Below are 13,717 nucleotides of genomic sequence, written 5' to 3'. Positions count from 1 at the left end.
TTTAATCTTTTTTTAAAATAATTTATTTCAGTTTATTTTATGTGCATTAGTGTGAAGGTGTCAGATCCCCTGGAACTGGAGTTACAGACAGTTGTAAGCTGCCATGTGGGTGCTGGGGATTGAACCCAGATCTTCCTGAAGATCAGCCAGTGTTCTTAAGCACTAAGCCATCTCTCCAGACCCATCTTTTTAAGTTAATTCATACACAGTATTTAAATACCCCTTCATTTATATCTTCCTTGTTCCCCAAATTTCAAATCACAAAAGAGGATACCTCAAATCGTTCATCTTCACAACGATAAATATGTTCTTCATACTGAGTTTTCTTGGAACTAACAAAAGTGGAGTCTTCAGACCATGATGGGAAGGAAACCCAGGTATCATTTAAAACCTTTGGATAGAAAAAGAGGAGGCAGAAAAGCTTGTAAAAATTTACTGGTAATTAAACACTCTCAATAAAAAGACAATGCTACAAAGAGTTTGAAAAAACACAGGCTAGCTTTATGTCGATTTGACACAAGCTAGAGTTATCTGAAAGGAGGGAACCTCAGTTGAGAGAAAATACCTTCATAAGAGGAGTAAGACCTGGCTATATGCAAACCTGTAAGTTATTTTCTTAACTAAAGATTGATGAAGAAGGGCCCAGCCCATTATGGATGGTTCCATCCCTAGACTGCTGGCCTTAGTTCTACAAGAAAGCAGGTGAGTAAGACATGAGAAAAAGCCAGTAAGCAGCACCCCTCCATGGCCTCTGCATTAGCTCCTGCCTCCAGCCCTGTCTGAGTTCTCGCCTGATTTCTTTCAGTGATGAACAGTGATGTGGGAAGCACAAGCCAGACAGTTTTGCCCAAGTCATGGTGTTAGAGCATTAGAAACCAAGCTAAGACACCTAGTTGATAAAAGAAAAAAGAAAGTTCTGATTAAAAGTTTTCTTTTGAAAAAAAGAGAAGGTACATGCTTTCACAATTCATATAAACGCTGGCCTTTCTTGTAACAGGGTTAGCAGATAAGTAAGAGCACTTGTCATCAGATCAGACCACCTGTGTCTGAACCTGGGAACCCACATGGTAGGAGAGAAAGAGCTGACAAGTTGTCTCTGCTCGCCACAAGCAGACCACAGCTGACATTCTTATACACTTATCAACCAAATAAATGAAAACTTAAAAAATTCTGGCCCTGGTACTATCATTACGCTCTTTTGAAGAATCTGAAGATCCAATGCTGACCCTTACCTCTTTACACAAAGGAGTCCGTCCTGTACACTTGGGCTGCTGGTAACTTTTTGGTAGGGCTCGGTAGCTAGAGCCCAATCTTTTACAAGAGGCATAGTCGATCTCCATGGCAATGCCTTCTGTAGCTCGTTCCTTGGGAAAACTTTCCAGATGTACAGACTCCTTATAGCCCAGAAAGTTTTTAAACCAATTAAACAATTCAGGGAATTTCCTGAAGAACCAAACAAAAAACTGGTAAGCAATTTGAAGCAGGATGCAGTTATGAGGAACAACATCACAACTGCTACCAGAGACAATTATTTTCTCCCTGAGAAGCATCCTTTAGTTAGTTAGGTTCCACTTTCCTCATATAATAATGCTCTCCAACAAGACAGTAAGAAACTAAGAAGCCATTCTTTGGCTCAATGCTGCTTCACTGTGCATATAATCCTCAGGACGGCAAATATAATCAAGATTCTAAAGCCTGGGTGATCAGTGTCTATAAACATCTAGTGCTGGTCAGACAATCGAGAGACCATGACTGTTGCATCATTAGCTGATACGCTGTCAACACTTTTCTTCTCTTTGTTTTTGAGACAGGATCTCTCTGTCTAACTCAACTTCCTCTGCCTCCCTGGTGCTGGAATTAAAGGCCTGTGCCACCACACACATCCTGAAAGTTAGAAGACATGAGGCCCCTTCTGGCACTGTCCTTTGTGGCAACTCAAATACCTTTGTCTATTACATGCCTTCACAGTCTCTGTACTGTCATATCAGAAGTGCTAGGCTGTTCACCTCACTTACCCCAGAAAAGGAGAGACCAGCTGTACAAGCTCAGCCCGGGAGATCACCTCCTGGTTAAAGATAACCAGACAGCGCAGAAAGTTTTCATAGGCCTCTGCACTCCGAAGAGCCTTTCGGACCTTACAGAAACAATCAAAAGAAAAATAATTACAAGTAGAATCAGGGTCATCAATTTTTTTAATAGGGTAAATTTAATCTGATATTTACAAAGGAATCAATGTTACTTTGTTTAGATACAATCAGAAAAATCACCCTAAAAAAAAAAAAAGACACTGTAATATGTCTCTAAACAGCCTAAAATCGATAGGAATACATGTGAACCACTGACACTGGATGGTGAGAACACAAGGGGTCGTTTCACTAGTCTCTTTAATTTTACTTGTGTTTAGAATTTTCTATAATTAAATCATGAGATCATGCACAATACCTTCTCAAATGTTTGCTACTCCAGACCATGACAGTTACAAAGCTTCAGTAGCCCGTCCTAACAGATATTTACAGGAATTTTTATTAATAGTTTTCATATTCTTGTTAATAAATTTTTTTTGGTTTTGTTTCAGGCATGATGTCATATAGCAGAGGCAGACCACTAAATTTGCTATATATAGCCAAGGATAGCCTATAAATTCTGGATACTCTTCCTCCTCAATGTGTGGAATCTCAGCATTCTTGAGGTGGGGCAGCAGGAACAATTTCAAGACCAATCTGCTCCTGAGGCCAGCCAGAGGTGCAACAAGATCTCGCTTCAAAAACCAAAAATGAGCTGAGGGGGCTAGAAAGATGGCTTAGTGGTTAAAAGTGCTCTTCCCATTCTTGCAGAGGACCCAGGGTTGGGTCCCAACAAACATGAGGTAGTTCATAACCACCTATACATGTGTGGCATAGAGGAGTTCATAAAGGCACATATATACACCTAATAATTAAATCTTAAAAGCAACAACAGAAAAAGCCTGAGAATATGGATCAAATGGCTAAGGGATTTTTCCATGAGCAGAGGACCAGTTTGTATTCCCAGCACCCACATAAAAAATTAGGCAAAGCAGTACAAAACTGTAATCCCAGCTATGGAGAATTAGAGACAGGAAGATCCCCAAGGCTTACAGACAATCCAGTGTAGCCAATCAGTGAGCTCTAGGTTCCCGATGAGTCCTTGTCTCAAAAAATAAGGTAGAGATGCAACTGAAGACAATACCTAACACTGACCTCTGACCTCCACACACAGATATGCACACATGCGTATAAACAGACTCACACATGAAAAAGTGTATACACACACCCCAAACAAACAAGGAACTGAGATGGTTCAATGAATAAAGCACCTGGAATGCAAGTTTGAGGAGAGAACTGGGATCTGCAGACCACATAAAGCCAGACGCAGCAGTGTACGATCTGTAATCCCAGCACACCTACAGGAGGCAGACAGGAGATTCCCTAGAACTCCAGGGCCAGCTACCTTAAGCTGTCAATGGTGCTCAGCAAAAGACCCTGCCTCAAAGTAAGGTGAAAGATGAGGACAGACATTTATGTTTTGATTGCACACACAAACCGCCCCCCCTACACATACACATATTAGGCTATTATCCTACTTACAGAATTGAAAACTAACATTTTAAAAGCCTCAAAAATTAAAATATTTAGCAGCTTACAGAAAATGTAAAACTACCAAATGAGGTGGTAAGTCTGGAGTGTTAGTTTTAAAAGCCGGTAGTTAGCACTCTGGACCTGCATGCCTAGGACTTACCAACACACTTGTCTGTTCAGATTCCTCCTCCTATGTAGCAGGAGGCACAAAACAGGCACTACACAGAACAGACTGGAATTCACAGATGCACAACCTTGATAGGAAAGGCTTTTTACTAAAAAATTATTTTTTTTAAAGATTTATTTATTAATTATGTATACAGCATTCTACTTGCATGTGTCCTGCAGGCCAAAAAAGACCACCAGATCTCATTACAGATGGCTGTGAGCCACCATGTGGTTGCTGGGAATTGAACTCAGAACCTCTGGAAGAACAATGAGCGCTCTTAACCTCTGAGCCATCTCTCCAGCCCCTAAAAAATTATTTTTTGAGGCAAGATTTCACTGCATAGCCCAGGCTGGCTGACAATTTGTGGCACGTCTCCTGCCTCTGTCTGTCAGGGGCTAGGAGTGAGTGTGCACCACTACACCCAACTTCTGAAATATGAACTTTTAATGTTACAGATGAAAGAAGACTGCACTTTTTGTAGTATATGCCATTTATTTCCTTTTAATGTATTAGCTTTTAAACTGTCCAACAGGCCCTAATGATAGTCACTCAACCTAAATGATAAATGCACAGTAAATCTTTTGTCATTCGTTAACCATTTCTTTTTCCAGTGAATTAAAAAGAAACTTTGAGATAGTTACTATAAACATACTTTTAATTGTATATATCTATGTATATATACATACACATATCTACAAAAAATGTACTACTAATACCATTATCCTTCATCAGGAGAGCTCCTGAAGACACAGAGACAGACAACTATCTAGAACTATCATTAATGCAACCATTAAATAATTTGTTTTTTGCCAACACCCAGAGGTCCTGTGAGAATCCTGTCAACTGTCCACTTTACTGATGGAAACTGCTTGCTAATCATCAGCTCGCTCTAAGGACAGAATCAAATACAGAAATAGTCAAACTAAAATAAAATTCATGGTGTCCACCAGAAACTTCAACTCTAGCTACTGCATAAAAACACTTAAGATCTTTGAAAACATTCAAGTAGTCAAGAATTCTCAAGCTAGGCATAGTAGTGTGTGCCTATAGCCTATTTAGGAAGCAGAGGAAGAAGAATAGTAGTTAAAACTCATCCCTGGTTTCAGAGCAAGTTTGAGGCAAATCTGGGTGATGATGTAAGAGAATTCTCACTCCTGTACCACCAGGAAGTGGCAGAATAACTAGATTACAAGTCACTTAAAGCTCTGCAGCTCAACTGCTGAGAACATGCCTAGTGTGTGTGTCTGAGCCTCTGAGCTCCATAACCAGTCTAGGAAAACAGGGCATGGGGGCATATACCCTTGTTTCCTAGCACTAGGGAAGCAAAGGCAGACATAATTCTATGAATCTGAGGTCAGCCTGTTCTACACAGTAAATCCCAGGCCAGCTAAGACTACATAGTGAGATGTAGTTAAGATCCTCACTTTAAAAAAAAAAAAAAAAGTGTGTGTATAAATAAAAAATAAAAAAAGAACAGGTGGGCTATTATGCGGTGGCACTTGGGTGGCCAAAGAAGGATCAGGAGCTGAAGGCCTAGGCTACAAGGTGAGCTTAAGGCCAACTTAAGTTACATATAGAAAAAATTCTGTCTCCAAATAAAACAAAATCAAAGAATTAAAATACAATATTTAATTCTTTAATTAAACAATACCAAAAAATCTTCATCAGTTGACATATTTTAAACAAATCCTTGGAGATCAGATGATCGTCCTTAACAACTACTATCAAATGTTACCCATTACTTACCTTATCAAAAAATAATGATTCTGTTCCAACACCATGCTTGCTGGCATCTGCCATTGAAGATTCCTTTAGACTAAGCAGTTTGGGTTTTTTCTGGAATTAAAAAAGAAGAAGAAATAAAACAAAAACAAACACAGAGTGATTTTCTTTAATTTTGCTAGAATAGCTCTACTACTAATAACATGGAACAAATGAGAATTCATCCACAAATTTCTATCATATCCTTTTCTTCTACTTTAGTTTTCTTGACAGTTTCTTTCCATCAAAGGCTTTTAGATCACTCTGCTCACAGACGTTCCCGCTTGTGACCAATGTTTAGAATTAATGTGACCAATGTTTAGAATTAAATTGTGCTGGCTTTAATCTTAGGATACTCCTGCCTCTGTTACCTTCAGAAAATCCTGAATATTTGAAACCATAACTTAAGCCTGGTTTGTGAAGTTCAGAGGTTAAGTTCAAAGACTCTATTGGAGCTATCTGCTGTCCTTAATTAAGACTTTGTGGTTCAGGACAGAGCTACACAGAGAAACCTTGTCTAAAAAAACGAGAGAGAGACAGAGACAGAGAGCGAGCGCCTGTGAGAGTGAGTGGGCACACGCACATTCAAGTGAAACCTCTGCGTTACTGACGACTAATGATGGCCAGCTGGAGACAAACTGGCAGCAATTAAGAGACCAGGCTCACTGAGGTGGTAAAGCTGCTGCTAGAGGCAGCCAAGGTCACACCTTGAAGTGGAAGTCAAATTTGGTCATGTGTCAAAGTCTTCCAGGTGTTACTGGAAAGCATAAGAAAACAGGGAGAGGCTACATGAAGGTGCAGCTGAGTAGCAACTGAAGCCCTAAGATTAGAGGGGTCACGTAGAGAACCTGAGACTTGGCAGCACAAAAAGCCTAAGAGAGGCTACTGGTGAAAGGGCAGCCTAGCTACATTAGAAGAACCGAGCATTCTAGAGATGTGAGTACCATTAGGAGAACACCAGGAGTGGAGTAGAACCGGCCTGAGCTTCGATGACAATCTGTCTGCTGCAGCGGTTGGAGTCAGAAAAGTGAACCAGACACTTTGGAGGAGCAGAGAAGACTAGGAGAGGATCCCAGACATTGGACACAGTTCTTTAAACAGTTCGGGTTTGGTTTTACTTTAATCAGACTGAGGCTGTGCCCTGGTCCTTCCCACTTAAAGAAAGTAGTTAGCTCATTTTTGATTTTACAGGAGCCCATAATGGAGAGACTCTAAACTTTTAAGGAGAGTTCAGATTTTTAAAATACTGGCTATTTGAAAGAGACTACTTTTTTGGGGGTGGGGGAGAGGTGGAGACAGGGTTTCTCTGTAGTTTTTTTTTTTTTTGTTTTGTTTTTTGTTTTTTGTTTTTTTTTTTTTTTTGGTTTTTCGAGACAGGGTTTCTCTGTGGTTTTGGAGCCTGTCCTGGAACTAGCTCTTGTAGACCAGGCTGGTCTCGAACTCACAGAGATCCTCCTGCCTCTGCCTCCCGAGTGCTGGGATTAAAGGCGTGCGCCACCACCGCCCGGCTTCTCTGTAGTTTTGGAGCCTATCCTGGCACTAGCTAGGTAGACCAGGCTGGCCTCGAACTTGGAAATCTGTTTGCCTCTGCCTCCTGAGTGCTGGGATTAAAGGAGTGCACTACAATAACTGGGCTGAGACTGAACTTTTAATGTGTTTAAATTTGTAAGGACTGTGGGAACTTTTAAAGTTATTTATGTTTTATTATATTCTGATACTAATGTTAGTAGACCATTTGGGGGACAAATGAAAAAGAAAAGGTTCCACCTGAAAACTGATGTTTGAGCCAGGCGGTGGTGGCACATGCCTTTAATCCCAGCACTTGGGAGGCAGAAGCAGGTGGATCTCTGTGAGTTCGAGGCCAACCTGGTCTACAACAGATAGTTCTAGGACAGACACCTCTACTCCATATCACACTTTAGAATTCCTAGAGAAATTCAACACTGAATACATACAGCTTCCTTTTTTATCACCAACACACTAAATCAAAGAGAACAAGCTAGGTTTTCTATTGACAGTTACTGTAGGAAGTTACTAACAGGAGGTTAAGATTTCCCTCTAGCACGGCCCAAATTGCTTTCCTGGAAAACTAAGATAAAACAGGTAAGATCTGTCAACCCAAAAAGAACCAAGGACAGGACAGACCCCTAGTCAAAGTGATTGAACAAAGCCTCTGCCATTACAGGGGCACTATGCTCAAAAGAGTTGAGCTTCCTCAGACAGCATTTACTTATTTATGGTTTATCAGTTTATCAATTTTATCAATCTTCTTCCTGCAACACAAGGCAAGTTTAACACATTTGATCATGAGAAGAATTAGTAAATCTTGGTTAAAAAAAAAAAGAGTAGGAGGCTCACAGCAAAGAAGAGATAATATAAGAAAAATGCAAAGACTGAAAAAAGAAAAATAACAAAAACCACACTAATCCACACAGTGCAAAGCTGCTAAGAAGCTCTGCGGGGAAACTGTGTGACCTATAGTACTTGCTCTGGATATACAGGTTCCGACACCTTACTGTCTACTCTCACCTTCACTGGTGGCGTGGCTCCTGTCCCAGAGTGTCTGCGGATCTGGCAGCCATTCTGGTTGGGCCTCTGTGGCTTGTTGTTCAGTTGGGGCTTCTTCACAGTACCCCCATGGTCATTTCTCACCGAATCAACCTTCTCAGCAGTTGTTTTGCTTAAAAGCTGATTAAGACAAATGAGAAATTAATAATCTGATCAAAGCGTCATCTAAAAAGTCCACTCTAACTATAGCTTTCGAACTTATGGTGACAATCTTAAATAATATAGTTTGTCTAAATGAGACCTACCACCGAGCTGTTGGCATCTGGCAAGAACTGTCCAAACTCAGAAAGCAGATCCTCCTGGTTTTTGAAGAGACGTGCCACCTGGGCATACACCTCCTGCTCAGTCAAAGCTGGAGTGTAGTTTCCTCCGGCTTCCTTGGCATTCCGCTGTTCTTTCTGAAGAATGACAAAAGAGACACATGATACATACTGCTCTGAATCCTACCCCACACACAGAACAATTGTTTACTGAAATATGTGATATGTCTAAATTATGTTATCTACTTAAGTTACATTAAAGGAAGTATTTAATTACTATTTTGATTGCAGCCTTTGAAAAAGATGCTGAAAGATGGGTCTTTATAAAACTAAGAACATATAAATGCTGTCAATTAAACTGATAAAACACAAGACATTAGAAAGTCTTGTCCAGGGGGCTGGAGAGATGGCTCAGAGGTTAAGAGCATTGCCTGCTCTTCCAAAGGTCCTGAGTTCAATTCCCAGCAACCACATGGTGGTCCACAACCATCTGTATTGAGGTCTGGTGCCCTCTTCTGGCTAACTCCGTACAAAATAAATAAATAAATAAAAAGAAAATCTTGTCCATGTTCTCTTGTAAATTAATCATGATATACAAATTACCCTCAGAGACTTGCACCATGAAACAAGCATCCTCTTAACAAGCTAGTGACAAGCAAACAAATCCTCTTAACAAATCCTGACAAGATGCTGCAGAACAAGCAAAGCAGGTGAGTACAAGTGACTTCCCAAACACCATTACAGTTCTAATCAGGTGATATTCCCAGTAAGAACTATTGGGCATAATGGATATTCTAGCTATCCTCAGACTAGATAAATACTCGGAGACTAACAGACATGTATGAGTCTAATTTGACCACGACAAAAACAACCATTTCTGAGCTAGGTGTGCTGGCAACAACCAACATCCCATCTGCTTAGAGGGCTGAGGGAAGAGGATCAGAGTCTAAGAGTATAAGACCTGCTTAAAGGGGGATAAATGAGTAACCCCCTTACCTGGTATGTGTGCAAAATCTCCAAGAATGCTTTGTAGATGTCTGGTTGGCCCTGGAATCTGTTCTTGATCTTATTAACATAGTTGATGGCATGATTAAACTCCACAGGTTGATTGTTCTGCAAAGATGGGGCCGTTCCCAAGGAGATTGTCACTGGTGTGTGAGGCTGGACCGGTGGAGAACGTGGGGATGCATATGGTGGGAGTGGGGGAGTCTGCTGACTGGCTGGAGTATGTGCTTGTAGTTGGGAAGGCTAAAAAGAAAAAAGTCTTTATTTTCCTCAAGAGCATAGGTGGTTTGACACTAGGGAAGAAAATTCAAACCAAAAACCCAAAACAAAAACAAACAAACAAACAAAAAAATCAAGGTATTTGATCAACACATATCTTTTTTTTTTTTTTTTTTTTACTCATCTAAGCCATTAAGTACTGATCAGTTAAGCCAAGCCATTCTGGTTTAATTCAAATGATATATAACAGACTTTTAACATTCTGACACTATCTCAACATCAAATTTTCTAAATACAAACTCAAATAAGAAGCTATTTCTAATTATAAATTTTTCACAAGCAAATTTTAAGCTCACTAGCTTAACAGGTGCAAATTGAAAAGAAAAACTCATCCTACACAGATTTTTAATGTCAAGAATAACACCACAATTAATTGTGCCCATAATCCAATATGAAATGTTTTTACACCAGCTCTGTTCAATAGAGCGCTCAAAAATGTCATCAGACACAAGAGCCACCAGCTACATGCTGGTTCTTGAGACATAAAATTTAGCTAATATGACTAAAATGCTGAATTTGCTTGACCTAAAATCCAATCTTATGTAGCTAATGACTATTCTATCTAGATCAAGAGTATCTTCCACTTATTGTGATTATCAGCTGACCTGCCAAATGGAGCAACTTGATTGTGGTTTTTGAGGCAGTATTTTATACAACTCAGGATATCATCAAATTCCTTATCCGACTACCTCCACCTTCCAAGTGCTGAGATTTATAGACATGTCATCATGCCCAGCTCTGCAACGTTTATAAAATGGCAATCATGTAAGTAGAGTCTAATTTGACCATGATAAAAACAATCATTTCTGAGCTAGGTGTGTTTGTAACACCTAGAGTTACAGTTACTCAAGACCACCAAAGCCCAGGATTATAAGACCAGCCTGGGCAACACAGAAAACCCTAGTCAAAAAACAAAGCAAACCACACACATACTTTCATTTCTTCCCACCTGTGGTGTCAAAGGACTACTTACTACAAAGCCAGTTCAGAGGCTAACTAAACAGAAGCAGAGGGCAGAGTCCTACAGTCTGCTGGCATGATGACTTAATGAGTATAAACATGAACCATGTGATTGGGGTGAGATGTCAACATCCTCTCTAACGACATCACTGTTGTAACTTGGATATCTATCTGAGTCTAATACAGGGGAATGTCTGAGAAGTACTGTCTAGGGATGCGGTGTCTTCCCATGACTCACCTTGCTGACTTTGGCAGGTGTGGGCTGAGGAGCTGGCTGAGTAGGAGCTGGAGCTGACTGGGCTGAAGGCTGAGAAGGATGTGGAGGTGGTGGCTGAGGCTGGGGCTGGATGCCATGGGTGGGGATCTGATGAACCTGGCCAGGAGTTGTCACGTTCACCATGTCATTAGTCTGCACCTCAATTTTGTAGCCAGGAGGCAAGAAGGTATTGAAGCCCATGATCAGGTCAGGATGGCCTTTAAATAACTGGGACACACGGCTAATCACACCTGGAGTATCAATGCTGACAAAAACAATTACAAAGAAAGAGAAGTGATAAAAGGCAGGCTTGACAGAAAACCTAGAGGAAAACTAACTTCTATATTTTCTCTAAACAGGAAAACATAATAACCAAGGCCAAAGAACTTAAATTCCAAAGCCACTTAGCTTTAGAGTTATAGGTTTGGTCAAAATTTTAAATAAAATATACATTCATGCACACAATTCTATCAAACAGATATACAGAGAGTACATCTCTGTAATTCCCAAGCTGGGCCCAATCTTTAATATACCAGTATGAACTGTAATGGGTTTTATGTCTAGACTGTTCAGGTGAGTTACTCTCACACAGTCATGCCAGAATAGCAGGGCATCTTAGAACAATAAGTAAATAAAATCAATTTACCGCTATTACTTCCCTGACTGAAATAAGCACCAAGAAAGATTTTAGTTAAAATTTTCTAGTACACAGGACAGCCAGAACTATTTCACAGAGAAGCCCTGTCTCGAAAAACCAAAAACCAAACAAACAAAAAGCCTAAAAACTCTCCAATTTCCATCATGAAATCGAAATACAGTGATGCATAGCTGTACATGCCACTTGAGAGGCTGAGGCAATAGGGCTGCCCAAAGTTCAAGGCCAGTCTGAACTACATATAGCAAGACCCTAATCTCAAAAGCATTCCCCCGATGAAAATAATAATCTTTAAAAGGGGGTGATGTGTGTGTATATATATATATTCCCACTAAAAATCCACATGCTGGGTTGGAGAGATAGCTCAGAAGTTAAGAGTACTACTGACTGCTCTTCCTGAGTTCAATTCCCAGCAACCATAAGGTACCTCACAACCATCTGTAATGAGGTCTGGTGCCCTCTTCTGATGAGTAGGCATATATGCAGACAGAGCACTATATATATATAATAAATAAAAATCTTAAAAAAAATGCCAAGCACAAACTTCAATGCACAAATTTTTTACCTCTGAGATTTAAATTCCTTCATGATATCAAGGAAATCATTGTAGACCTGAGGCTGACTACCAAACTGCAGCTTCACCTGGTCAAGATAGGACAGGGCATCCTCCACCTAAGGCAGGGATACATTTCAAATAGGTAAGAAGTCAAAAGTTCTTAACAACAGATCATCCATATTCAAATCAAGACAGTAAGTGAATTATATATGAAGTACCAGAAATTAGTATGAACACTTAAAATATGATTCAAATTTAAAACAAAAAAAAAAAATCAACTCAAATTCTGTACCCTTGCCATGAATAATTCTATAGGGAATGATCAGTGACTAATAATTATATTACCATAGTATTCACGTAGCCATTTTGTAAGTACGTGCTAAGATACAACACAGCACAACCAACACAGGTGGTGAAGACTCAATAACAAGTTAAAATCGTAACTGCACAGAAACTGCTCTTATCTAGTATAACTCCTAACACAATGGGTGTAAAACAATGACCGAAAGTCATAACAGCACATGGAAACAGCATCACTTTCTCTGTCAAAGCAAGGGAAATCCAAGAGGTGATTTATAAGCTGAAACCTAAAGACAAGTACACATTAGCAAACAAGTACATGAGGCCCTGTGAAGAATGTCAGAAGCAGCAGCAAGGGAATAATCTTATGTAGTCTATCTGCAAAACTAAAACCAGTCAGTCTGCTAAAAAAGGATGATTTATATCCCACTTGGGATGGGGGACTGAATGAGATTTCATCAAAATATTAACCATGATGGCACAGTATTTAAAGTTTATATATTGCTTATTCTGGAAATTTTTTCCCCAGTTTTCAACAAGTTAACTATGGGTAAATGAAAAAGCAGAAAGCAAGCTGTCAGGTAAGAGGAAGGACTACATTAGGGAAAACAAAGATCAGGCATTTTTGACACACAGATGCACTTCGGGGCATACTGCTCCTCCCATATGCAAGCCCCTAGATAGAATTAAGCTATTATAACCAAATGAAGATAAAACAACTCTCATCACTTCAGTTTTAATTTACATTGTTTTGTATGTGGTTTCAAACTGATTTACCTAAGTGTAAATCAGAAAAATTGAAAACTAAGCAAATGCTACACACACACACACACACACACACACCAACAATACTCAAACAAAAATGAACAAAAAGGTTAGCCGGAAACACAAGCTTCAACCAGTTTTCCCAGATGCTCAAGTACTCCACTGACACTGACACTTCAGTCACAGCTATTGTCCCCAAACTGCATTATAAAATGTGCCTCAAAAGCAGCATGTTTTACAAAGTACAGATTTAAAGATGAATGTCTTTAAATTCACACAAATTCAGATGTTCAGAGCATAGAAATATTAAGTCTGAGCTATATTTTATATTATGGTGCAAATTTGTTATTCCCAAATTGGACTGCTCCCAGATATGTGTGTACTCAAAAAAAAAAATCTTATAATACTAAGAAGTCTTGCGTCTAAAAGAAAGCACCTCAAACCCAGACTTCATTTTCTAAGTGATCCTTCAATTCTGGTGTGTTTGAGTATCATGCGTTCATACAGTCAACATTTTCTGAGTGTATGTTTTTCTGGATTAGGCACAGACACAGGAAAATATACAAAAAAGGAAATACACATAGGAT

General features: G+C 39.6%; 1 protein-coding gene across 1 annotated transcript in view; it reads right to left on the bottom strand.

Moving 5' to 3' along the window:
- Sin3a (SIN3 transcription regulator family member A) overlaps nt 1–13,717 on the bottom strand; it is a 56,787-nt gene that overhangs the window by 25,237 nt on the left and 17,833 nt on the right. Inside the window, exons 4-12 of the mRNA XM_041638406.1 lie at nt 12,075–12,181; nt 10,837–11,119; nt 9,351–9,602; nt 8,340–8,492; nt 8,056–8,214; nt 5,512–5,601; nt 2,016–2,134; nt 1,233–1,443; nt 275–391 (exon numbers count right to left, since the gene is read on the bottom strand). Of these exons, the coding sequence (XP_041494340.1) occupies nt 275–391; nt 1,233–1,443; nt 2,016–2,134; nt 5,512–5,601; nt 8,056–8,214; nt 8,340–8,492; nt 9,351–9,602; nt 10,837–11,119; nt 12,075–12,181 (1,491 nt within the window). The remainder of the gene's footprint in view (nt 1–274; nt 392–1,232; nt 1,444–2,015; nt 2,135–5,511; nt 5,602–8,055; nt 8,215–8,339; nt 8,493–9,350; nt 9,603–10,836; nt 11,120–12,074; nt 12,182–13,717) is intronic.

The sequence above is a fragment of the Microtus oregoni genome, unplaced genomic scaffold (genome assembly GCF_018167655.1).
Source record: "Microtus oregoni isolate MIOR12 unplaced genomic scaffold, Mior012 000055F_ref0000237, whole genome shotgun sequence".
NCBI lineage: Eukaryota > Metazoa > Chordata > Mammalia > Rodentia > Cricetidae > Microtus > Microtus oregoni.
Note: the sequence above shows the minus strand (reverse complement) of the source record. Positions and strands in the feature narration are given on the sequence as shown.